We start from the raw sequence: 24,731 nt of genomic DNA, 5'->3' as shown, positions 1-24,731 counted from the left end.
GGCAGAGCATGCCGTACGTGTCTAGGTTTTGCAAAGATTAACCAAAGACTACTGTTGGGAGTTCAGGAAGCTTGAGTTCGCCTCTAGAGCTACTATGCAACGATAAAATTATAAGTAAACCAAACAGAAATTCGAATGAAGTAAAAAAAGCATTGTCTTTTAAGTGACTGCTTTCAGGGGCGTATCTTGGAGTATAGGAAGCCCATGATCAGATAAATACTTTCCAAATTGGTTGGTAGCGTTACCTCTAGCTATCTACTCGAAGCTCGCTGAATATCTCTACAATGTTTCTACTTGTGATGGTTCTTCTATTCTCATCATGAAAACCTATCCTAATTCTCTTTATGGCCCACCTAGGGCGCGCACTACATCCATAAGACCATGTTGACACTCTCCGAGATATCCCCTCTTCTCTAGTCGAGCTCTGGAATGGGCCTAAATAACGTGACTGGGGTAGGATTGAGCTCTAATTCGTGCTTTCTTTCGTCTGTTGCTACGTGCGTTTAGAATTCTCGAGGAGCCTCCTTGCATGCCGGCTTTGGCTGAGAGTGAGGGGACTGTGTGGAAGGTGTAACTACTTTAGCAAGATGAGACTGCTGATGGTTGTTGAAGTGTTTTCATTTATTTCTTCTAGATTCATGGTTTGATCAAGCCGCAAAACCTCGCCGACTGTCTTTTTCTAATCCACTGCCACTGCCGCAATAGCAAATGCTTCTCAGGGAAGCCCAGTGCAATGCCAATAATTGAGACGTATTTTGGGTCTGCCACTGCATTTTAGCAGACAACTGTTGGCTTTGCATCCGTCTTTGTCTTGTCTCGCAGAAGGGAAACAGACCTATTATCATCGGAAGCTACGAGATCCCATGGTTAAAATTCGGATTAGAGCAGAGAGTCTTTGCTGTTGCGTGGTTTAAGAATACGTTCATACACGCATGCGGAGCAGTTTAAAGTGTTGAAGGATCAGATGGGCTTGTCTAGGTCTTCTCCTCAACTGGCATTGCCGGACAATGTGTGACGGTAAGACTGATCAACCGGGCCTAGAAAATTGCACATTCTGAGAGAGACACTTGTCCTGAGCTATGGGATGGACCCTCAAAATATGCACTACCATCCGTTGATCTTGAGCATCTCGAACAGTCTGTCTTATCAGAAAGAAGGGGCATCACATGTGAAAGACAGTTGAAGCCTTTGGTTTCATTATCTAGTGTGCTGACCACATCCGCATCTCCTGATTTGGTTGTTCAACATCTTTTTCTATCGATACGCGAGATTAAAGTCGAGCTCGATAGATAGTTGAGAATGCTTATTATGATCAGAAATTTCTGGTGTCACTATCCCAGAAAGTACACCCTGATCCGGGAAATTCAAGTAGCGGCACTGACTTCTGAGGTGACACACGGGTTCCGAGAAAGACATTTTATAGAAGCATTGCACTCCAACGCTTTCCGTAGCAACCTCTTCCTCTCTAATCACCGGAAAGTAAATTTCACCTTCAGGAAATCTTGGCCGAGGAGGTGGTTACAAGGGGTAAAAACAAACAGGGTTCAGGCTGCCATGGTTGCTGATCAGCCGGACTTTAGACAGGTTAGCTCCAAAGCCAGGCTTGTCCCCGTCTTGACAAAGCCTTCGTCTCGATACGGATGTTTTACTGCATGACAGGTAACGGCTTTGTATTCATGGTAAGTAGCTGCCATGAACCAAGATTTGGGGAAACATACTATAAGCTTGTTAATGTTGACCGGGTGTTATCTTTAACTCCGTTGATGACACCCCTGCTCGCTGAGAAGTCAGTGATGGCCAATCGGGTTTTGATGAATTTTGGAGCCCGCCTGGAGTAAATGTTACCTGCCCAGATGAGATCTGCGCCGAGTGGGGTCATTGGAGTTGTCTTAGCTGGTGTGACATCCGTATCTCTGTAGGCACAAGTTGACATCCTTTTGGCGGGCTCAGAGACAGTCACATTCTACGGGCCTAGTGGTGCTACTTGAAGGAATTGTGTTGGGCTGTAAAGAAATTACAGAGGCAAACGCGAAGGAAAAAGAAGACAAAAAAAGAGGAAAAAATTACAACAGTCCGCCAGCCTTCTATCGCACTTACACAAACTCGAACTAGTGTCTTCAGTTCGAGTGGAGGCCGCCGATTAACTACAAGATGTCGCACTACGGGGCAATGGATCAATGTTTACTTGTGTGTTCGTCATCTTGATTAATTTGGTCCCTTGGCAACACCACCTCGGCCCGTTTGCACTAGGCACTCCAGGGACTGACTGGTAAGAGCTTCGGCATTTGTTGAATCAAGTCACGAAAACGGAGTTGATTATACATCACAGTCGCCAATTCCTAGTACTATAAAAGGCCATTGTCCGAACCTAGAATCCCGAGGTCTTTCCTAAGAAACAACACGCAGCTCTCTGACGTATCGATCAACGCTGATCAACGCTGTTGCGAAGGGATTCATTGCAGTCAGTCTTTACTCTCCAGCCAGGATGTCTCCACTAGTATCAACTCTCTACGGAGCGTTTGCTTTATTAAGCCAATTCGCTACTGGCGAAGCAGCAAATTCCTCAGTTTCGAATGGCTGTCAGGAATCGGTGAGGAACGAACACATCCCGAGGTGGTCAATCAAACTGACATTTCCCAGTGTAGCCAACTCTCCTCCATCTTCGGCGTCGATTTTCATTACCCCGACAACGACAACTTCACCATATGGGACGCGAAGCAACAAGAGGTCCGCCCGGCGTGTCGAGTAGTGCCGTCCACCGCAAACGATGTCGCCCGTATCATAGATATCGTGGTTAAAAACTGGTGCCGATTTGCGGTCAAGGGCGGTGGACATTCGAGACACCCGGACGATTCCAACTCTGTCGGTGGCGTGACAATTGACCTTGTCAAGATCAACTCCATCGAGCCAGCGCCCGATGGCCAGATGGCTCGTGTTGGGGGCGGTGCCACGACGGGCCAAGTCTACACTGCTCTAGCGGCGAGAAACCTGTCCTTTGTTGGCGGCAGAGTATCCTCAGTTGGAGTTGGCGGGTTTGCTACGGGCGGAGGAACTTCACAGTTCTCGAACAAATACGGATGGTCTCTTGATAACGTCATTGAACATGAGGTCAGTCCAACTTTCTCCCCCAAAGTTCTTTCCACACCAACGGGTGGCACTTATTTCGTGAGCTGACCACCCACTCTTTGTTAGGTTGTCCTTGCAAACGGCACAATTGTCACTGCTTCTGAACACGAAAACCCTGATCTTTACTTCGCTCTTCGAGGGGGCAGCAATAACTTTGGCATCGTCACCGCCTTCTCAGTCCGCACGTTTTCCCAAGGTCCCGTTTACTCCGCCTCGGTAGCATACAGTCAGAATCAGACTGAGACGGTTGTTGATAAAGTCTACGATATCTACACGAGGGAGGACCTTACCAAGGATCTTAACTTGGGCTTGGACCTTTTCCACTCCTACAATCCCTCAACCGATCTATTTAGTACTGGTACTACACAGCGCTACGAGCAACCACTTCAGGACCCACCAGTCTTCAGGGAGATCAACAGCATCGTTCCTGTGAGTAGGAACGTTCGGATTGACAAGTTGGCAAACCTGGTATCAAACCCACCTCTGGGAGTAACACGGTAAGTATTTGTGACGCATCTCAGGACTGCCGAGTGTGTGCTGACATCATGACAGCAATCTGTTCCAATCTATCACCGTACAACCCTCACGACAGTTTTTGTCCAGGGCCCTGGAAATATTCAGAGAGGAGGTTCGAGCAATCAGGACCGTACAGGGTCTTGTTACGAACTTCATTCTCTATCCCTTGCATAGTAATGCTATTTCAAAGATGAAGGAACGTGGCGGTAATGCTTTGGGCATTAACCAGGATGGATCCCTTTTTAGTGAGATTCTCTTTCGAGTACAAATGGTTAGATTCAAACGCTGACAACGTCATAGTAATTATGATCTCCACTGGGTGGGCCAACGCGGAAGGGGATGGACCTGTCGGAACCATGACAACCAACGTTATCAGCCGCCTTAAAGACGTTGCTGTAGATCTTGGGGTTGCCCACCCCTATATATACGCGGGATACGCCAGGTCAGGCCAAGCTGATGAAGTGTTCGCGGGTTACGGTCAGGAAAACCTCAAGCGGCTCAGGGAGATTCAAGAGTCGGTGGACCCTCATGGAATATTTACTTCTCAGGGTCTTTGGAGAGGACACTTAAAGTTGCATTAAGTTGCTTTTGGCCCTTTGGCAGTCTTCACAGGTTCAACTCTGCGCTGTCAAACATTCTCAGTCGAGCATACATGCTGCATTGAAATGCACAGGACGCTTGCTTTGGATTTGGAAGTAGTCGCATGAAACTGTTAAGCTTGCTTCGCTCTGCTTGAATTAAGAAAACTGCTGTCTCCTTTCTTTTACTTCGATTGGCTGGGGTGGCACAACCACCTGGGCGCACATTAGAATTTTGGCGATATGACGAAGCCATGGAAGATTTGCGCCCCAGCCTTGGCCACATGTACACACACAATATTTGACCGAAACTTGGAAGCCTTGCTCAAATGAAGTATGTGCTTATCCTTAATTTCTTATTCCTCAGAATACAACTTTCAGGCACCTTGACTAGACACAGACTTTCTAATTAATGAAAGTCCTTTGTCTTACACTTCGATGATGTCTGCTAGGGCGAAACTCATAGATAATCATTAAGCAGTAGAAATTCCATGTCCTGACAAGTGTAAAGGCATGTAATTTCTCACCAGATAAGCTGAGGCCGTTTACGTCCGGGGCGGCACCTTCCAGACGTACTTTGGCGTACTGTGCACAAAGTTCCTGGTGGCAGCCTCTGAGAAGTCAAGCTAGGCATTCTCTTCCCCATTCATAAACAGATATCATCCCGTACTCGCCTATTTTTTCATTTCTCCCACAACAAGTAATAAGAAGCAATAATGAGACATTAAGTTGTTCAGTCTGCACTTGATCAGTAGATATGTCAAAATCCATCCAACTGTATTAATAGATAGGTTAATCCCAAGGGAAAACAGCCGGCATCGAGAATAGCCCCTCAACAGATTCTATCCAGTCCAAAGGTTGGAGTCCTATGTCGTCGAAGGACGGTAGGTGAATCTGGTTACCATCGCTTTCCCTGGCATTCACACCTAGTGAATCCGTACTCCCAACTTCATCGAAGTGAGCTCCTCCGTCATTGTTCCTTGCTTTCGCTCCATCTCCTGAGGATTCTGTCCTTTGAATCCATAGGCTATGTAGAAGTTTGGCATATTTAGAGGCGATGTGGTTGGTATCTGTAGCTGCAGTTTCGAGGATGATAATAAAGCGCCGCATTAAATTGGCTGTCTGAATGTGTTTGCCGGATGATACGGCTCCAGCTGCGTGTGCTTTGTATAAGAAAACTGCTGAGTGTATTTCATATCTGAGTCAAATCATTAGCAAAACGCTGCACCTAACGCACTAGGAAATTACGGTTACCCACAGATAGAAGCGAGCTGGCATATATCGTAAGTGCTTCTCAGGGTCAACATCCTCAGTGACAATCTTTAGGAGAGCTTCGGCGGCATTCACCGCTTCGTAGATATGTCTTGCATCCGGACTGGCCATAGTAGAGTGTGGAAAACAGGGCTTCGAAACATCTACACCAGAAACCGATGCTCTATAGAGAACCGCCTGGAACGCAAAGGCATTGACGTACAAACAAAGGTACTTCTCCATCATCTTCAAACAGCATTTTAAATGGGGAGAGGCAGTAAGTCGGCTCCAGGCTGATTCCCAAGCCACGACAGCACGGCTAGCGTCGTCGATGTACTTTGTATAGTCTCCACGGGCCATAAGCTCAGCTGTCCGTTGCTTGGATGCGAATAGAATATCGTGTGCATTACCAAACAAGGTAGTCAACTCTACCTGGGCTTGGAGCAAGGATGCGAAGTCCTCCCCGGCTGTATACTGAGGCTGGAGAGACGGGAAGTCGTCGGCGGTAAATCGTGCAGATAATGCTGGCCCTCGACTCCAGAATGCTTGGCCCATGCGGATGGAAATCTGCCGATCAGACAAATAGGTAACTTTGGAATTCAACTCAGCTTTGACCAAATGCAGTACGGAGAATTGTAGACAACTTACACGTCCATGCTAGACGCCTTCGCTGCATCGCTGCATCGGCCTCTTTGTCTGCAATGAAAGAGCTGTCCTCCAAGCGTAGGAGATACGCAAGTCTGACTGCCAGACCCAGTATTGACCAAGCTGCACCTTCGCCGCCATCGTCATTATGGCCCAGTGTGAGCGGGGTCCACTCTCCCAATATGAGGAGGCCTTCGACACAACCCACGCTCCGGATTGTGGGCATACCTAGAACAACGTCAAGTATCAACTGCTTCATGTGTGCCCAGATTGATTGGTGAATGGCAGCGAGACCTTTTCGATCTCTCGAAGCAACCACAAGTGCGGCTGTGAGCAGAAACGACTCATATTTAATAGTGGTGGGGAGGCATTGGGGCATGAGGACGTTTGCAGGAACTATTGGGAAAAAAGGATGGTAGTTTTCCGCATAGCTTATATCCCCAATTAGTCCTCAGATCTTAAGAGGTATAGGAAAGACTTACTATTGGAGCAAATCATGAAGCAAAGCTTCATTTATAGCTCCATCCTGGACTGGCGGGTACTCGTCAATGCACCCGCCCAAATTCCCCAGAGTTTCCGAAGACTCGAAGGGCGAAAGCTGGTTTAGATATGTTTGCCGCACGGGCGAAATAACTGACCCTATTCCTGACGATGAATATACAGGTGTTGACTTGGCTAAGCTTCTTTCAGCTGGCCCATGGCCGTTTTTGTCTTCGGCTGCTCGAGCCAGTATCAACAACGCATCGGAGGGATTTTGGAGGGACCGATGCAGTGGCTCTTCTCGCAGTTCCGGGGGTTCAGTGACTGCCTCCGGTAAGATAAGAGATCCAGGTGTTGTTATCAAAGCGGGTGTATGAACGTCGCTCTCTTGCCGATGTTTTTTGGTAACCCGATGCCGTGAGAAATCGCCACCACGCCTGGAACCGGCCAGGGAGCATTCAACGCCTTCCCGGACGCATTTAGCACATGGGGGCTTGCCCTGTTCACCGATGCTATTCCTACAGAAACCGTCAGTCTGAGGTGAAAGTGTTTAAAGGCAGTCTCTCTCGTGATGTTGCTTCTAAGCGATATGCTGTGATGCGGCCAGCCGAGAATCACCTAAAGGAGCCGGGAACATGACCCACAGATCGCAACGTGTCTTTCGGGCGCGACACCTGACACATGCTCGGTATTGTCTCACACCGGTAGCTTTCGTCATCGTCGAGGTCTGGTATGCGGAACATACAGGGTGACGAATGCAAGATCCCGGGTTTCCTCGTACGTCGGATGCGGGGTCTAGCGGCGGTTATAGATGGCCGAGAATCGGCTATAGACGACTTTAGACGGCGGGGCTTCACTTCACGCGGGGTACGGCAGTAGATGGCCAAAAGCCTGCATTACCAGTTTTAACTGATTAGGGGCTACGAAAAAAGCACTATTGGCGAACAAAATTTCTCCGAGGACTCGGTAGAATGGAATGACAAAAATACGGATTAAAATCATTCGCTGGAAGTGTTGGTGGCGTTGTATAAGTACGCTGTAGGGCCCCGAATACACCCCTCCGCTATGTATAGGATCATACAATCAGCCCTAACAAATCCGAGCATCAGCTGAAATCTTTGTTTCGCTAACTTCATATTAAGATCACATCGCAGTTCTTTGAGGATCACATCGGAACTACCATGGCACCTAGCGCCCTCCAGTCCGGATCGCCAACTTTGGCTCCAGCATTGACTTCCCGAAATTTGAAGTTTGGAGATGGCGAGGCATCTATCGGCACAGATAATGATATTTACGGCAGCTACCACCCCGCCGATCCAGCAACTCTGAGACTGGAGTCTAATTTTGGTCCCATGGACCCCGCGACTGTCGGATATCTTCAGCCTACATCTGCCGACACGCCAATCGACGTCATGCGCCAACGTTTCGAGAAGGATGGGTACCTCTTCGTGGGTTAATTTAGATGTTTTGTGTCAATTTACAATTACTAAAAACTACTAGGTCAAGGACTTGCTCCCTCACGAACCCATTCTCGAATGCCGCCGAGCCTATTTCGAACACATGAGCCCAAGCGGCCTCCTCTACCCCGGAAGCGCTTCAGTCGAAGGAATATTTTCCGGCAAAGACACTCGTAAATATCTCCCCCCGGGAAACTTGCGACGCCTCTTCGGTCTCAAAGATGATATCGAGAGCGATAAATACGCCGAGCTCATGGTCTCCGCCCACGAGGCTGACTTCTATGTCAACTTTTGCAAATTCCCTGAGCTGCGCGAGTTCGTTAGCCGCTTCACAAACTGGTCCTCTCCTCAAATGTTGCAGCGAACCATGCTTCGTGCCTTCGTCCCCAACAGCGAGCTTACCCCTGTGCACTTTGATCAGATGTACCTCCGCGCAGGCCCACCTACGAGTTTGACAGCTTGGGTTCCAATCGGCCCTGTCTCGCTCGAGGGTGGTGGCTTAATGTACCTTGAGCGCTCAACCGATATCGGCATGAAGACTGAGGATGATTTCGCCAAGAACGCCCAGAATCTAACTGACGAGGAGAGGGTCAGTGCTTTTAACAAGAACATGAACGACGGTGGCTTCCTTAGCCGTGATACCGTGTCGTACGGAAAGGAAGCCAAGAGGAAATGGCTGATTGCCGAGTACGAGTCTGGCGATGTCATTTTTCACAATCCCTACATGGTACACGCCAGTTGCAAGAACAAAGATCCCGACGCCAGAATTCGTCTAGCGACAGATCTGAGATTTGTAAACCCCGAGAAGCCTTATGATAGGGTAAGTCATCGATTCGTTCTTTGGCGCCATTGTGCCGTAATTAACGACTTACAGCGATGGATGAAAGTCTATAAGCCGCTTGATGGCTTGTAAATTTCGGACTGGTCTGGAATCATTACTCTTGTTTGAACATTTCTACGTTGGCACATGTACTTTCAAGTGAGGCAAATTTTGAAGTCCAACATATTAAGTTTTCATTACCCACAAGCAAACCATGGTGTTGCTTTCTGTACCATGGTTCAAAAAGTGAAGCCAACATAAAAACCCATAACATATAAAACTTTAAGTAACCTAAAAAGTAAGACTGCTTAAACAACTCACTGCTAGAGAAGGGTTCGAATAGAAAAGTCTAGCAGAACCTGGACTACTTTTGGCATTTCGAAACACAGTCTTCCCCGTTGCACCAATCTATTGCACAGTTCATATTTCCATCCTTTGGAATTCAAAATAATTTTCATCAATATGTATCTCGTTGCTTTGCCTGGATTCCCGTTACACTGTTGCTGATATGATCATAAACCTAAGCAGAGTTGGCAGCAGAGCTGGCTGCGTTCTAACTTGCAGTCTCGCTTTTTTTTTGTTGAACGAGGAGCTCGATATTATAGAGACGCTGAAGATCCTCGACACATTGATACTCACTACAACGGTGCCTGGGTACTCGGATTAGTCCATCCCCGTTTGCGGAAATACCGCCCCTGCAGGTGTCTGTAATAGCCGTGGAAACACCATACCGTCGTGCGGAGAACTGTGTTTCCATGTGTAGACTTGAATCTGAATTTGCCGCCAATAACAGCCCGAACTCCACGAATGTGCCATGTGCCATCTTGGCGTCCCCGTGCGGCAGGCCGCGTTCCATCTACAGCCGGCGCTAGCTATCCATAGTTTCTACTCGGCTCTGACTCGTCTGCCACGCCAATGCCGACCAGTCTCCGGCGATGCCAGCATGTGGCGCTCACTTCCCCATACCCCAGATCTGCCGCTGTGGGCCTGCAGGTTGGGGTACGCTGCGGGGGACGGGGGGCAGGGGTGCACCAGTTGTGATCTCAACCCGAGCAAGTATCTTCAAAGGGTTTCCGTCTATTGCCGTTAGCGCTGGATGACAACGCCAAGATGTTTGGATAGGATCTTGCTCTCGAAGCCACCTATTTAGTCCATCTGGTTCTCCGATATGAAATTGTTTAGACAGTGAAGCATCAGTCGGCTCAACTCATCGAACCAATATATCACCCAGACTTTTTTCGTCGAGTCTAGCTTTGAAATACCCTACGAGCCACTTTACCATGGGGTTAGTGCAGAAGATCATCCGCAATGAAGCCACCAGAAACGATCCTCCCGAAATTTACAATGCTCGTGTTATTCTAATCAGTCTCGTGGTACGTAACGCAACTGGCATTGGAGGACTTGGAGAATTAACGCTCACCCGAACTTGTACAGGCATGTGGCGGTGCCTTGCTTTTTGGCATGGATATGGGAATCATCGGAGGTGTCCTGACCATGGACACTTTCAAGAGGTTAGCTTCTACCCTGTTTACTTCCCGTCCGACCTGACTACGTACTTAAAGCTGACTCCCTAAGACAATACGGCCTGGAGAACCAACCCAAGACGGTCCTTGCCAACCTCGAATCCAACATCGTTTCGGTGATCCAGGCCGGTGCCTTTGCGGGTGCTTTGTTCTCAACATGGCTCGCCAACCGAGTTGGTCGACGGTTCTCTCTCATCATTGCTTCCATTCTGGTCTTTATCGGTGTTGCCCTACAGGCTGCAGCCAGCGGCCATATAGAAGCCATGTATGTCGGCAGGTTAGTAAATATAGCTTTATACAAAATAACCTCTCGTTACAGGGCTGAGGTATTTACAGACTTATCGCGGGTATCGCCATCGGCATTGCATCATCAGTCAACCCCCTATACGTCTCAGAGAACGCGCCACGGGGTATCAGGGGTCTTCTGACCGGTCTTTATCAGTTGAGCATTGTCACTGGGCTGACGGTACGTATTGACGTGTTTTACAACCTTGGAGGGAGTATCGGCTAAGAGACACTACCAACAGCTCGCGTTCTGGATCAATTATGGCTCTCTTCTTCACATTCGTGGCCACAGCCAATACATTATCCCACTTTCTCTCCAGGCCTTCCCCGCCGTAATCCTCTTCGTTGGCATGCTCTTGGCCAATGAGTCGCCTCGTTTCCTTGCCCAGCGCTCACCTGATACGGCCCTTGCGGTATTGGCAAAGCTTCGTAACCTGCCAGCCCACCACCCCTACGTCCAGCAGGAGATGGACGGCATCTGTCGACAGCTCGAAGAAGAAAGGGCGCTCTCGGTCAATGCGTCACACTTCTCCCTCTTAAGGGAGGCCTTCACGGTCAAGTCGTATCGTAGGCGCAGCATGCTTTGCATCACCCTTATGATGTGGAGTAATTTGACGGGCACCAACGCCATGACATATTATAGTCCTAGGATCTTCGCCAGCTTGGGGTTGACGGGTTCTTCAACTGGCTTGTTTGCAACTGGCGTGTACGGCATCGTGAAGATGGTTGCCTGCGCCGTCTTCATTGTCTTTGTCACAGACTCTCTTGGTCGACGCAAGAGCTTGTTGTGGACGGGTATTGTTCAAGTAAGTGATGGCCGTTACTGCTTTCTCCGACTACCCTGTGCTAACAATTTGCGCTAAAAATAGGGCCTCGCACTTTTCTACGTCGGGTTCTACATTCGATTCGACCCTCCCATCCCGGGCGAACCTGTCAGTGCCCCGGGATACGTTGCTCTTGTGGCCATATACATCTTTGCCGCGGTATACCAGTTCGGATGGGGGCCTGTTGTCTGGACTTACAGCTCCGAGATCCCTCCCGCGCGTCTCCGTGCTCTCATGATGGGCATGGCCACGGCCAGCCAGTGGCTCTTCAACTTCGTGGTAGCAAAGGCGACGCCTAGCATGTTTGCCACGCTCGGGCAAAACGGATTCGGGACGTACTTTGTGTACGGAAGCTTCTGCTTCACCATGGTCGTCTTCGCATGGTTTTTCGTTCCAGAGACTGCCGGTGAGTTGATTTGACTAAAACTTTCCTGAGGATGACCGCAGAAGCAACTGACATTTCCTCGCAGGTCTCGCTCTGGAGAAGATGGACGAGTTATTTGAAAAGGACTCGTTCAGGGACAGGCTCAAGTTTAGGAACGGACCTCAGCTGAGCCCTAGCGACAGCTCCACTAAGGACATCGTGGTTCACAAGGAAGATGCGAAGCATGTTGAAGTCGCCTGAAAAGGGACTGTAGGATAGACATAGTTAAATGAGAACCAGCACCTTCTAGTGTATATGTTTATATTGTTTTCGCTCAAATAAGATGCCCCACTCATGAACAGGAACATTTTCTAAAGTCTTGTCAACTCTTCTATTGTTTGATTAAAACTTTTGAGGTTAAGATGATATCTTCAAACTGGCTACCTCCAAGGCCCATTATTGAAGTGGAACATTAAACATGGATGGGTGTAATACATGACAACACACCCAGCAACTGCCACGCAATGTTGGTTCCGCCTGCCATGGAGTTCCACTCGATGGTCGGTTATGAAACGCTCTCATCAACTAGGTCCTGGATGCGTTTGTGCTTTCCTGCAGAGAGGCCGCTGCCGCATCCACAAACAGACTGCCGTCTTCTTGCGGGGCTCAGGCTCTCTCCGGCCCAACGATGCCGCCCGAACACTTCCTTTTGCTTTCGTTCAGGGTGTATGCACATGGCCAATGACAACTTTTATGGAGCATCTGCAGTGGTGTGGAATCCGGAGTTAACACCGGCCTTCCGCCGTTTAACGCCGCCGGCAATGTCGACCCACACCGACCGCGGCGGCCGCATCGACCGCACCGGCTGCCACCGTCGCCTACTCAGTAATCCAGCGACTTGCGCGGAAACCCGCCCGCACCAACCTCTTCCATGACTGAACTGGCCATGTCAACACCCGCCATTGCTGGTTCGCGAGTGCCGCATGTACAGCATGCTGTCAGGGCCGGGCTATATAAGATGGACCCGACAGCGACCAAGACAAGAGGGGAATAAGGATCACAGGACGAACGCAAAAGCACGTCTGTTCTCCGCCCACCGCTCATATCGACTCAAAGCGAAAACACAACCATCAAAGCCCGGCTCTTTCAACACACCGCCATGCCCAAAGTTTGGTTCATCACCGGCAGCTCCCGCGGCCTGGGCCGGTCCCTCGCCGAGTTCGCCCTCGAAAACGGTGACTTCGTTGCGGCTACGGCGCGCGACATCGACGCCCTGAGACCCCTCGTCGAGAAATACGGCCCGGACAAGCTGCTTCCCGTAGCCCTCGACGTCACGAGCTGGGAGTCGGTTCAGGACGCCGTCAACGCCGCTGCCGAGGCGTTTGGGCGGATCGACCTTGTGGTCAACAACGCCGGCTACGCCAACATTTCCTCGGTGGAAGACGTCGACGTCGAGGATTTCCGCCGCCAGGTGGACACCAACCTCTTTGGTGTCGTCCACGTTAGCAAGGCGGTGCTGCCGGTTCTCCGTCGGCAAAAGTCCGGCCACATTTTTCAGATTTCCTCCGTCGGCGGCCGCGTCGCCACGCCGGGTCTGACTGCGTACCAATGCTCGAAATGGGCAGTGGGCGGGTTCTCTACGGGGTTGGCGGCCGAGGTTGGCCCTCTCGGCATCAGAGTCACCGTCCTCGAGCCCGGCGGGATGCGGACCGACTGGGCGGGATCTTCCATGATTGTCCATCCCTCGAGTGAGCCGTACCAGCAGACCGTCGGGACGTTCAGCAAATATCTTCGCGATTCGGCTGGCAAGGAACCGACCGACCCGGCGAGTCTCGGGCCCATGATTGAAGAGCTGTATAAGGCTGGGGATCCACCCCTGCGCATGCTAGTGGGCCCCGACGCCGTCGAGTACTGGGCGGCAGCTGTGAAGGCCCAGGCAGAGTCGGATGAAAAGTGGAAGCGTCTCAGTCTGGCGTCTATAACAAACTAAGGATCGATGGGCGCTGTAATGCCGAGGTGTCAGTTTATATATCACGGTTGTATAGGTTTAATAGACAAGGACATTCATTCATCCAAGATACCTTGGCTTCCTCCCATCGTTACCGCCCTGAGATGAAGCTTTCAAGCCTTAGACGGCACATGTCCTTCTGCTTTATCGCAAGTGATCAACAGAGATGTTGGCCAAGACTGACGCTGCGGAAGTCTAAGTGACATTTTGACTAGCTTGACTACCAAGTAAATTTAATTTGACAAAGCGGATTATCTTTCAATAGGAACAGCAAGATATTGGTATCCAAGATCTAGTATGTACTACGTTGAAGGAGAACTTGGGAATTGGTGGCGATAGGCCAAAGCCGCGAGAGACACGAGAGAGTTCGAGCGAGACGACTAGTCCCGGGGTAACACAGAAAGACGGCCTCTTTCGCCTAAACTCTGGGAAGAATGCGTGTAGAGGATGAACGGTATACAGGTGGTGGCGAATGTTGGGGATGTGGAAGAAACGAGTGAAACATATCCGTAATCAGCCCGATGTTTGGGCTGGCAACCATACACCCGGTTCGTTCCCGTGATGACTTGTGTTTGTACTGCACATGTCAAGCCAAGGGAGCCGGGGAAGAAACGAAACGGAGGCGGGCGATCGGGAAGAGTCATCCAATCTCCTCACTTCAGACGGCGTGACTCGCCCCTTCGCGACGCGAAGCAAGCCGACGGAATTTGAGGTTCGGGACCGCAACGGCGGCGGCCAAATCATCATCAAAGTTTCACCATCAAGTCAGCTGCGCCGCTGAATCGGACAATCAGTGTTGTCCGAGATCCGGCTCCGACGTTGCGAGGATGACCCCGCCGACAACAGAGTTGCTGATCGTGCTCAGAGGGGGTGTTGCTGGAAGTTACACCCACATGCGGCTGCATCTTCAAGAATTTACACCACATACCTGATAACTTTTCTATGAATTCCACCGCGCCTGGCATGCCATATTGCACAGGGCGGGACCGCAAAGCCTACCGGGAGATTCGCCGGTTCCCGCCGTTTTCCCGGCCGTGTGGGGCCCCGAGAGGGGCCCGAAGTTGCATGGCGGCGATGGCGCAATATGTCGCAATAGCAGGGCCCCAGAGCCTGGGTCCCCTTATCGGCAATTTTCGTTCCTGTCAAGGATAACTTCGTCAAGGCCGTCGATTCAATGGCCGGGGCCTGGGAAAAAGATTGGAGATGGCGTCGGGGCTGATTGGCCAATGCCGGCCGCAATGCATGGGAAACTCGTAGTGCCACGCTTGGCGCACGCTTGTCCCCCAGAAATCTGAAAAGGTTGATCCTAGCTTGCATCGAACTCTGAAAAGGCCGATGACACCTTCCCTTTTCCTTTAATTCTGTCGACTTGCGGCTCTTTCTGTATCTCCATTCACAACCCACAACGCATCATCAATATGGCTCGCCAGGAGACGTTGCGTAGTGATGCAGAAGCAGTGCGCGTGGCCGACGAGAGGTCGCCACTGCTGTCGCATGCTCGACGAGAGTCGAGCTCGTCAGGTGAGAGCTCCTTGACGTCGTCGTCGAGCGGAGACTCGGACGGCCAATTCCTTCCCTGGCATCTCACACCGTCGTTAGAAGTCCGCGATGCAGACGCCGACGTCGAACGAACGGCACCTGCTGCCGCCGAAGATACCAAGCCGCGGGACGAGAGGATACCGACGGCGGCTGTTATCAAGATCGTAGCAATCCTGCTGGTTGGGACTTTTACGGCCAATGCCGATGGCTCTCTGGTTCTGGCTACGCACCCGACTATTGCGTCCGAGTTCAACGACCTCGAGAATTCCAGCTGGCTGTTCGTAGCCTTTGCGCTTGCCGGAGCGGCGACCCAGACCTTGGTGAGTAAACTTTGCGACTCTCGGACATACCAAATACTGACCATGGCTAGTACGGCAAGCTCAGTGATATATATGGCCGCCGTGCTCTGCTCATGGTGGCCTACACACTGTTTGCTATTGGATGGTTAGTGGGACCCCGATCAGACTCATGCGATGCAAGCTCACCATTCACAGCGCGTTGGTTGGAGTTGGCCGTACCATGTGGCATGTTGTGGTGGGGCGAGTGATATCAGGATCCGGCGGCTCGGCATTGAACGTGCTCGGGCTGCTTCTGATCACTGGTAAAGAAACCCCGAACCGTGTGATGGGCGAAATTACTGACGTTGAAAGACCTCGTTCCGCTCCGCGAAGTAGCCGCCTGGCAAGCGGGCATCAACCTCGCAGCAACACTAGGACGAAGCCTCGGTGGCCCCGTAGGAGGTTGGCTGGCTGACACCATCGGCTGGCGGTGGTCCTTCCTCGGCCAGGCGCCCATCTTCCTGGTTGCCGTAGTTCTGTGCCGACTTTTCTTGCCTAAAGGCAAAGTCGTTGGAAGTGGGGGAGCAGACGCAAAGCCGGACACCAACGCGGAAGATACGAAGAAGAGCTCCCTGGCAAGGGTAGACTTCTTGGGCGCTGCTCTGTTGGCGCTTTTCATTCTGACTTTCCTCCTGCCGATCGAGATCGGAGGCACCAAGATTCCGTGGACGCACCCTCTCATCTTCATCCTGTTCGGCGTGGCAGCTGTTCTGGGGGGGCTCTTTGCCGCGACGGAGGAGTGGTGGGCCAAGGAGCCCATCTTTCCTCTGGAGCTTCTTAAGCACCGCGACATTGTACTAACCTACATCATTACCGGCGGCCAAATTGCCGCGCAGCTTGGCCTCATGTTCTCGGTGCCGCTGTATTTCCAAGTGACACAGAGAGTCTCGAACACCGTGGCCGGCGCACACCTGTTCCCTGCCGTCGCCGGCAATGCGATCGGCGGCGTGCTTGCGGGATATCTCATCAGGAGGTAGGTTTAAGCCGCGAGTTTGACGGGGGCCAGTCGCTGACTTGTCCAGAACCGGGCGTTATAAGTCGCTGCTCATCATCGCGACGCTCGCATCTTCGTTATCATACGTGCTTCTCCTCCTCCGATGGCATGGAGACACCAATGTCTGGGAGTCGCTGTACATCGTGCCGGGTGGCTTCGGGGCTGGTCTCGTGCAGTCGGCTGGATTCATCAGCGTCCAGGCGGCTGTTAACCCGAAGCACAAGGCGGCGGTGACGTCGGGCATGTTCTTGACTTTCCAAATCGGAATGATCCTCGGCTTGTCGTGCGTGAGCGCAGTGATGATGGAAACCATGAGGTGGAGGCTGGACGCGCTTCTGCAGGGCATGGATCTCGGGGCGGCGGCGAGGAAGACGGTAAGTTGGCGCTGTCTGCCTCTTTCCGGAACATATTCACTGATACAAAGCGCCGCAGATCATCGAAAAGGCGACATCGAATGTTGACTTCATCGATCAAGCCGATAGCGCCATCTCGAAAGCCATTGTTCAAGCATATGTCGAGGGGCTGGGGTTCAGCCATGGCGTGTCGCTCATCTCGTCTGCCGTGGCCTTCGTGGGAGCCGTGTTTCTCCGGGAGCACAAGTTGTAAAGTGTGGTTGTCTGACGCATTTATCGTTTAATTGGGAGAGCAAGCCGTGGCACCCTCGTTTTAGTTGCTTGGATGCATGATGTCAAGTGTTGGAATTTGACGTGATTGGCGAGGAAAAAGAAAAAAGGGAAGGCGATAAACACAGACTCGTGATTAGACCATAACAGCATTGGCTCAGTTAAACATTGAATTAAAATGAATACGTAACAGAAACACCAAGTCTCGAGGCGCGATGTTGAGGAAATGAAAACGATGATAGACCTACCGGTGGCCCCTGCCGTCACATGAGCTCAGTGCAGTGACTACTGTATCACACTGTACAGCCACCTGAGCGTCACACCGTGTCCCGCCCCGATCTGGAGTGGGACGTGCCTTCCAGGCAGCCGGTGTGCCTCGGTGAGAGCCACCCGCCCAAACGGCAATAGCACCTGTTGCATCTTTACTTTACTTGACTACTACGTAGGAAGTTGAAAATGACTGGCGTTGACACCAACCACGCAAAGGATCCGGAGTGACATATGGCAGGAGGTTATTTATCATACCGAGGGCAGCAGAACAGCAGCAGGCTTCCAAAACACAGTGAACGACAACGAGGGACCGCCCCTCCTCGACCTCGCCGGTCAACCTCACCGGGCTTCAGCTGCTAGTCACCAAATCCTATTTGTGCCGCCGACGCCTCTTACAAAAATCCATTTCACTCCGCCCAACAGAAACATCTTGAATTTTGAACCCGCCGGTCTTTGGCAGCCTCCCCTCTCTCATCCGACTCCCCTCCCGAGGTGAAACACCACTGCGTAAGTGAACATTGTCTCCAGCCATCGTCGATCACAACCAATCACTCATAGGCGCACACGGCTAACACAACCCAGACGACCAAACCATGCCTCACCGCTCCCCCATCCCCTACGTCCCGGAGCCGTCCCCGGGCCTCCCCTGCCGCAACTGCCTCGACCCCTGGCACAGCGCGGGCGACGACTGCCTCGAGGTCTGCGGCCACTGCGGGCAGAACTGGCACATGGCCGACGAGTGCGGCAGCGCCCCGCGCAACCGCTGCCGCTGCCGGCCGTTCCCCCAGGGCCACCTCGTCAAGCGCTGCACCAGGGCGTGCAGCCCCGGCGAGTGCCCCGCCCCGCACCGCGGCGGCCTCGTCACCGCCATGATGTGCAGGGCCCGCTGCTGCATGTGCGGCCTGCCCGGCCACGCCGGCCGCGACTGCCACCTCAAGGCGTGCCGCTGCGGCCGCCAGCACCTGACGCTCGAGCACATGCCCATGGACCGGCAGTGCGCCGTCACCAACTGCCCGCGGTGGTTCTGCACGAAGCACTGCCAGGCATGCCAGGCCGAGCTGGGGCGGCTGCGGGACGAGACGTGCGGGCGGTGCGGCGCCCGGCAGGTGCTCGCTATCCCGGAGTGGAAGCCCAGGATCGACGAAAAGGGCCAGCCCGACTGTGAGTATCTCAACGCGTCGATGGCCTGGGGGAATAGCGTGCACGGCAAGGCGATATTTGGCGATTTGGTCGGATGGATGGACGAGTCTGGCCGTCCGGATTCGGCTGCCGCTGGTGACGTCCGCGAGACAGGGGATACGGAAGGTTGACGTGACAGCTCAGGGGTTATAAATCGGACATGCAGTTAATAAAGGGCGACGAGGGTGCTTGTTATATCAACGCATCTTACAATTCAGAGAACATTCAAGGTTATCAAGGATCCACGTGCAAGAAAATGGTCACAGCGAACGATCCTCCCCTCGCACCTCTCCGCGGACGTAGTTTGAATCGTCGTAAATTTGGGTATTACAGCACTCCAACAGTTACATAAAGACTCCGAGACGAGCAAGGCGGTCGCCGCCTCCGCAGCGTCATAGCCAAGGCAGGAGCAGAACTCCTGCTGCTCGAAGTGTATGTACGTATGTATGTGGTGGATGGTATCACGCGCAAAGCAGATTCCTAAACTCCCCGCCGCCATAATAGAAACCCCCCAGATATATGTAGCAAAAGAACGCCTCAAAAAAGCATGGAAAACAAAGACTGGAAGAAAGAAAAAAAAAACAAGACCGGCAACCACGGCTTCAATCATCCTCCCAACCGGTCTCGTCGCCGCCAACCTCAATCTTGGTGCCCAGGGCCTCTTTGCCCTGGCGAATCATCTCCTTGAGTCTCTGGTTGAAGTCGTTGATCCGGGCATCCGTGTCGTGCTCGTCCTTGACCCTCCGGGCGGCTAGCCTCTTGGCCTCGGCGTCCAGCCGAGGGCTGGCACGGATGGAGTCGACGCCGAATTCCTTGAGCTTGCCGCGGGGCGATGCCGCCGAGGCGTTGCTGTTTGACCGCCGATGCAGGGAAACCGAGGGGCTCAGGGTCGGCTGTACCGGCGAGGGGATGGCGCTTTTGCGCAAGGCCGAGTTGGCCGATCTCGCGAACGGGTTCGGGCTGGCAAACGGGTTCGGGCTCGAGCCGGCTGACTGGGTGGGCAGCGGGATCCGGCTCGGTGACGGGCCTGTCGGGGGCGTGGGCGGCTCTAGTGACCTGCCGCTGGCGAAGCTCGCGGGCTCCCGGTACGATAACGGGGCGGGGGAACCCCCGATGGAACTGTCACGGCCGACAGATTGTCTGCGGTGGTGGATGGGGATCGAGCTGAGACGGGGCTTCGGGACACTGATCCTCCGGCCTGTCACCATGGATTGCCGCATGCTGCGAGATGGCGGCCGCATTGACGCCCTCGACACGGGTCTTGTTCCCGACTCGTCCACCACGACCCAGTTGCGCAGTTCGTCGTGGTTCCCAGCACTGGTCTGCCTTCGCTTCACCGCCGGTCGCGAGGGTGTTGACTCGGGGGCGATGTCGTGTAGTGTTTCGTGGTTGTAGGATATGAAGTCTGGCTGGGGGTAGTCTTGCTGGGGGTAGTGCTGTTGGGGGTATTCTTGTTGGGGGAAGCCGCCCGGTACCGTGCTATCGATGGCTGAAGCGTCCAAGTTGGGGGGGCTCTGTTGTCCCCAGTCGGTCGTCTTCTCGTTCATCATGTTCACGCTCATCTTCTCGGATAGTTCGGGCTCGGGCTCGGGAAGGGTCTGGCCATCGATGGTGTACCCCTTGCCGCCTCCCGCGGAAAAGCCCATGAAGGCTCCGGCCTTGCAGAATTCCCATACCTTCCCGACGACGCCGCCGATGGTGTTGAAGGCGAACCGGCTCCAGCCTTCGGCAGCTGGCTGGTTGGGGCGGACCAGCACCGTGGGCTGACCGGACACGGGAGATTCCATCTCCTGGTGAGGTCGTTTCGATCCTAATGCTCTTCTGTAGTCGGCATCCGAGTACATGCTCTCATCCAGAGTGCCGTTCTCAAAGGGTGTGATCTGGCCGGCGCCTGGGGTCTCGAGCTGGCCAGCCAGCGTGTAGCGGGCTTCTCGGTTCGGTAACGGGGTCGCGTGTCTCGATAGTTCGCTTGAGCCGTCCAGGTTCATGTTCCCATCGCTCCATTCGTTCAGCGGCGTGGCCTCGCGCGGGGCATTATTCCGGCGTTTACGCTTCGCCAAGCCGAGAGGTGTTGTAGGTTCGGAGTGGCAGTTGCCGTTGGCTCTGGCGAAGCAGTAGGAAGAGCCGGTGGAGGGAGAGGTTGGTGGTCGGAAGACGCCAGGGTGAACTCCGCCGGGCTGTGCGTCAAAGTAGGTGCCGGGGATGTGGTACTGGGAGGCGAAGGCCATGTTGCAGGTCGCTGCGGGTGCAGTTTGTTGGGCGGGCGACGAAACAAGGGGTCCTAGAAGAGACGGTAGAAGGGGTGAAGAAGTCGCAGGGTCCACGACAAGAGGGTCGATGCTGACGGAGGGACGTTGGTGGTGAATCACAATGTCGCAGGGCTCAGAGGAAGCTCATGGTCGATCAGGGAGCTAGTCCCGGGTTTGCGTCTTGTGTCTCGGATGGCAGGAATTTCGCGATGCGCTGGCTTCGCTCGAAGTGCGTGTGCGACAGGCCGTGCGATGGGTGGTAGCGTTATGGTTCTGTCAGAACGATGGGGGGATAGCGGACGAAGACAAGCGGCGGGCGGATTTCCGTGTTGACAGGGCGCGTGATCACAAGGCGAGATGTTTGTGTGTGGCCGGACGCCGCTGGTTGGAGAAGTGCGGCGCGGCGCGGCGAGGTTAGGTAGGTAGATAGTTGGGTGGGTAGGCAAGGTAGGGAAGAGAGCAGGTGGATGGGATTTTTTCGTTTTTTTTTCTCTCTCTTGGGGGTGGGTTGCAAGGAGTAGCTGTCGGCAACGAGCAAGCTCCGTCCTGGGTTGGGAGTATGGGGGGGACCGTTGGCGCCGTTACTGCTCAAGAGCTTGGATCAAGTGCCGGTGAAGGCCGCTGAAGGTGTGAGTCTTTGATTGGATGTCGGCCCACGCTTGTTTGTTTGGTCGAGGCTCTTTGGGACGGACCAGACAGCTGGATAGGCTGAAAGAAAAAAAAAGAAACGCCGACAAAAACAAAGGGTGTAGCTTTCGAGGGTGACGTAGAGTTTGTTATGCGCCAGGAACGCAAGGGGACCGGGTTGTGAAGATGACGACGCGTGATGAGGGTGCGTTCCAGCGATGAAGTCAGAGTCGGGGAAGAGGAAAAGAAGGATGGAAGAAGGAAGACGAGAGGCAAGGTGTTGTGGGTGTGTGTGTGTGTGTGCCGTAGTTAATTAATTGCTCTCTCTCGCTCTCTCTCTCTCTCTCTCTCTCTCTCTCTCTCTCTCTCTCTCTCTCTCTCTCTCTACTACGTTGGACTGCACAGCCAGGTATCCGGGGAAAGACCAAAAAAATGTCAATTTCATGGACCACTTACTGCTTGGCCAGGCTCAACAGATTGATTTTCACCTTACATAAAACTTAGACGAGAGGACTGGGAGGTTGGTGAGGAAGGATATTGGACCAGGGGGCCACCGATCGCTTCGCGTCGTCTCTGTCAACTTAATTTGCCTTTCCGCACCACCCGTCGATGCATATCGTCTGGTCGTCAGTCGTCCCGTCCCTGTCGACCCCGATTTTTTATTTTTTTATTTTTTTCTCTCTTTCGCTTTTCACCCTGCTCGGCGTCTTGCGGTGATGGGTCTCTGCGCCCCAAGAGGACGACCCCACCCGTCTCCAGCCTCCCAGCCCCCCGGCCTCAGCCTCCCTCTCCATCGCCTGGTAGGAGCACACCTGCATCGGGAAAGGCGGGCTTCGGTTGCCAGGGTGTCCACCCAGGGGTCCAAGCCGCACGATCCAGTAGCGCGTAAATAGAGGGGCAAAATTCCAGAATGGTGCTGCTCTGACTGCTGCACGCTGATTGATACCGGTATTCAGGCACGTCGTCGGGTCCAAATAAATACTCTTGCTACTGTGCTCTTCCTTTTCTCGTGTCCCTCAACCCCCGCGATGCCGTACGAGGCCATGCTGGCGACATGATCCAACGCAGCGACCCCAGTCTCCTCGTCGCCACCTCCATCTAAAAAAGCCATGATCGTGCGTCTGTCTATCCGTTCCTTTTTCCCAGCTCAGAATCGGTGCCAAAGTGAAAACTGTCTCAAACCATTCTATTCCATCCCGTCCCACCCTGTTCTGTCCCGTCGCGTCGCGTACCCGTCCCGCTCATGCGTCATTACCACATTTGTGTCTTCCACCGCTCCCCTCACTTGCGCTCGTAGTACTCGTCCTGCTGCTGCTTGTGGTCTCCCTCAACGCCCCCGTCGACACCGGCCTCGCCGTGGACGTGAGCCTTGGCACCCCAGAACTGCTCGCGCTCCTTGAGCAGCGCGTCCGCCCACTCCTTTGTCTCGGGCAGCGAGAACTTGGTGGCGACGTAGGCGAACTCCCCGAGGTCAAGCTTGCCCTGCCCGCGCTTCTCGTACTCCATCATCTGGAGGAGCAGCTCCATCTTGTCCAGGTCGTGGACGAAATGGCTGTCGAGCGTCTTGGAGTCCTCGTACTCCTGCCAGATCTCCCGGATCTCGGCACCCGGCAGCCCGCCGTAGACACCGCCGAGAAGGCCCTTGGTGATGTAGTCCATCGTCTCCGCCTCGCGTCGGTTCTTCTCGGGCTTGGGGACGCCGTCGACGGGCGTAATGTCTCCGACGAGAGACTCGGCCATGTCGTGGATCAGGCACATCTTCATGCATCGGGCGAGGTCGAGGCGGGGCGCAAGAGCCGGCGGGGCGAGCATGGCCAGGAGGGACATACGGTACATGTGGTCGGCGATGGATTCTCCTCTGCAAATACCAGCACGTGTGAGCACAGAGCGCAAGGGGTCACCACGTGCGGGTGGGAGGGATGCAGGTATACGCACCTCTCAATGCCAAAACGGCGCCAGCCCTCTCGCTTCGTCGTCTTGAGGCGCTCAATCATGTGAAAGTAGGGAATCGGTGAGCTGGGGTCCTGAGGCGCCGCCGTCGCCGTCGTCGAAGATGCCTTCAGGGCCTTCTCGACCGTCCATGTTCCCTCGACCTTGGGGGTTTCGATGTGGCCCAGGTCTGCACACCAGAGGTTAGTAAGGTTCCGTTGGGTGAGGCGGCGAAAGCCAGGCCGACTTGCTCTTGATGTCCACCTCGCCGTCGGCGCTGGATGCACCGCCCGTGCCGTTGTTGCTTGCAGGCGACATGGCTCGATGTTGTCGTCTTTCTGAGACGAATTCTTCGGTGGTTTGGAGGTCTATCTTTTCTCGTCTCGCGTCGTGCCGTGGAAGGTGACTGTGCGGAAGGGAAAACAGAGTTGTTGCTGGCGGGGCAAGGCGCGCCGAGTGGAGGGGGGGAAGTTGGCGGTGGACGGGTCGCGGAGGGGTCGATTTGATGGCGCCAAGGAAATCGGGTCGGTCAAAAGCAAGAATTACAGAGTGTCTGTCGGAGATGAACAAGCGATGCCGACTGGGTATTATCTATGAGAATGGAATAGGCGTGTCAATGGGCCAAGGTGAAGGAGAAGAAGAAAAACCTCCGCTACTGGACAACAAATGCAGCAGCGAATGTGCCTGGCTCGTGTGTTTGTCTCTTCCCCCCTCCAAATGCCCCGGGAGGGAGGGGCCATCCCGGTTTGATGTCACCGCTTGCTCTGCCTTGCCAATGCCCTCCCCTTCCCCTGCTGCCAAGATGAGCTGCAAGCAGTAGCAGCAGCGGTAACAACAGCAAGCAGCAGCGATGCTCTGCCGTGGGGGGTCGGTTTGCGGCCCCGGCCACAGGGCCAAACATGCCCCCCGCACCCACTGCTTTTATCCACTCAGCTGCCCGGTATTTGCGATCCTTTTACTTGCCAGGACAGACATCCGCTAATATTGCTGCATGTCAATTGGCAACTTCAGCCCTTGCACTCAGTCACTTGGCCAGTAATTAGTCTACCAACTTGATTGTATGACAACATTGGATTTTTCTACAACTGCGATTTCATGTCGTCTAC

General features: G+C 53.4%; 7 protein-coding genes across 7 annotated transcripts; 5 read left to right on the top strand and 2 right to left on the bottom strand.

The window, feature by feature from the left end:
• Window positions 1-2,573: 2,573 nt before the first annotated feature.
• EsH8_IX_000042 (FAD-binding oxidoreductase) lies at window positions 2,574-4,223 on the top strand (the record flags this gene model as incomplete). Its single annotated transcript, XM_083266378.1, has 5 exons — window positions 2,574-2,590; window positions 2,646-3,108; window positions 3,193-3,623; window positions 3,679-3,887; window positions 3,943-4,223. The coding sequence occupies 5 exons, from the start codon at window positions 2,574-2,576 to the stop codon at window positions 4,221-4,223; spliced, it is 1,401 nt and encodes a 466-aa protein (XP_083129943.1).
• Window positions 4,224-7,328: 3,105 nt separating this feature from the next.
• EsH8_IX_000041 (uncharacterized protein) lies at window positions 7,329-12,130 on the top strand (the record flags this gene model as incomplete). Its single annotated transcript, XM_083266377.1, has 10 exons — window positions 7,329-7,373; window positions 7,739-8,044; window positions 8,097-8,873; window positions 10,169-10,246; window positions 10,308-10,384; window positions 10,449-10,673; window positions 10,733-10,862; window positions 10,924-11,487; window positions 11,551-11,911; window positions 11,976-12,130. The coding sequence occupies 10 exons, from the start codon at window positions 7,329-7,331 to the stop codon at window positions 12,128-12,130; spliced, it is 2,718 nt and encodes a 905-aa protein (XP_083129942.1).
• An 898-nt stretch (window positions 12,131-13,028) lies between these two features.
• EsH8_IX_000040 (uncharacterized protein) lies at window positions 13,029-13,859 on the top strand (the record flags this gene model as incomplete). Its single annotated transcript, XM_083266376.1, has 1 exon — window positions 13,029-13,859. One exon carries the CDS (start codon window positions 13,029-13,031, stop codon window positions 13,857-13,859), a length of 831 nt encoding a protein of 276 aa, XP_083129941.1.
• A 1,436-nt stretch (window positions 13,860-15,295) lies between these two features.
• Window positions 15,296-17,354, top strand: EsH8_IX_000039 (major facilitator superfamily domain-containing protein; the record flags this gene model as incomplete). The annotated part of the gene is made up of 6 exons (XM_083266375.1): window positions 15,296-15,736; window positions 15,787-15,860; window positions 15,911-16,017; window positions 16,067-16,727; window positions 16,777-17,122; window positions 17,181-17,354. 6 exons carry the CDS (start codon window positions 15,296-15,298, stop codon window positions 17,352-17,354), a joined length of 1,803 nt encoding a protein of 600 aa, XP_083129940.1.
• Window positions 17,355-18,234: 880 nt separating this feature from the next.
• EsH8_IX_000038 (uncharacterized protein) lies at window positions 18,235-18,951 on the top strand (the record flags this gene model as incomplete). The annotated part of the gene is made up of 1 exon (XM_083266374.1): window positions 18,235-18,951. One exon carries the CDS (start codon window positions 18,235-18,237, stop codon window positions 18,949-18,951), a length of 717 nt encoding a protein of 238 aa, XP_083129939.1.
• Window positions 18,952-19,422: 471 nt separating this feature from the next.
• EsH8_IX_000037 (uncharacterized protein) lies at window positions 19,423-21,048 on the bottom strand (the record flags this gene model as incomplete). The annotated part of the gene is made up of 1 exon (XM_083266373.1): window positions 19,423-21,048. The coding sequence occupies one exon, from the start codon at window positions 21,046-21,048 to the stop codon at window positions 19,423-19,425; it is 1,626 nt and encodes a 541-aa protein (XP_083129938.1).
• Window positions 21,049-22,977: 1,929 nt separating this feature from the next.
• EsH8_IX_000036 (HD domain-containing protein) lies at window positions 22,978-23,943 on the bottom strand (the record flags this gene model as incomplete). The annotated part of the gene is made up of 3 exons (XM_083266372.1): window positions 22,978-23,554; window positions 23,632-23,815; window positions 23,877-23,943. 3 exons carry the CDS (start codon window positions 23,941-23,943, stop codon window positions 22,978-22,980), a joined length of 828 nt encoding a protein of 275 aa, XP_083129937.1.
• Window positions 23,944-24,731: the final 788 nt, after the last annotated feature.

This window comes from Colletotrichum jinshuiense, chromosome 9 (genome assembly GCF_051148585.1).
Source record: "Colletotrichum jinshuiense chromosome 9, complete sequence".
In the NCBI taxonomy this organism is placed as follows: Eukaryota; Fungi; Ascomycota; class Sordariomycetes; order Glomerellales; family Glomerellaceae; genus Colletotrichum; species Colletotrichum jinshuiense.
The sequence above is the reverse complement of the archived record's forward strand: the minus strand, read 5'-3'. Positions and strand labels throughout refer to the sequence as shown.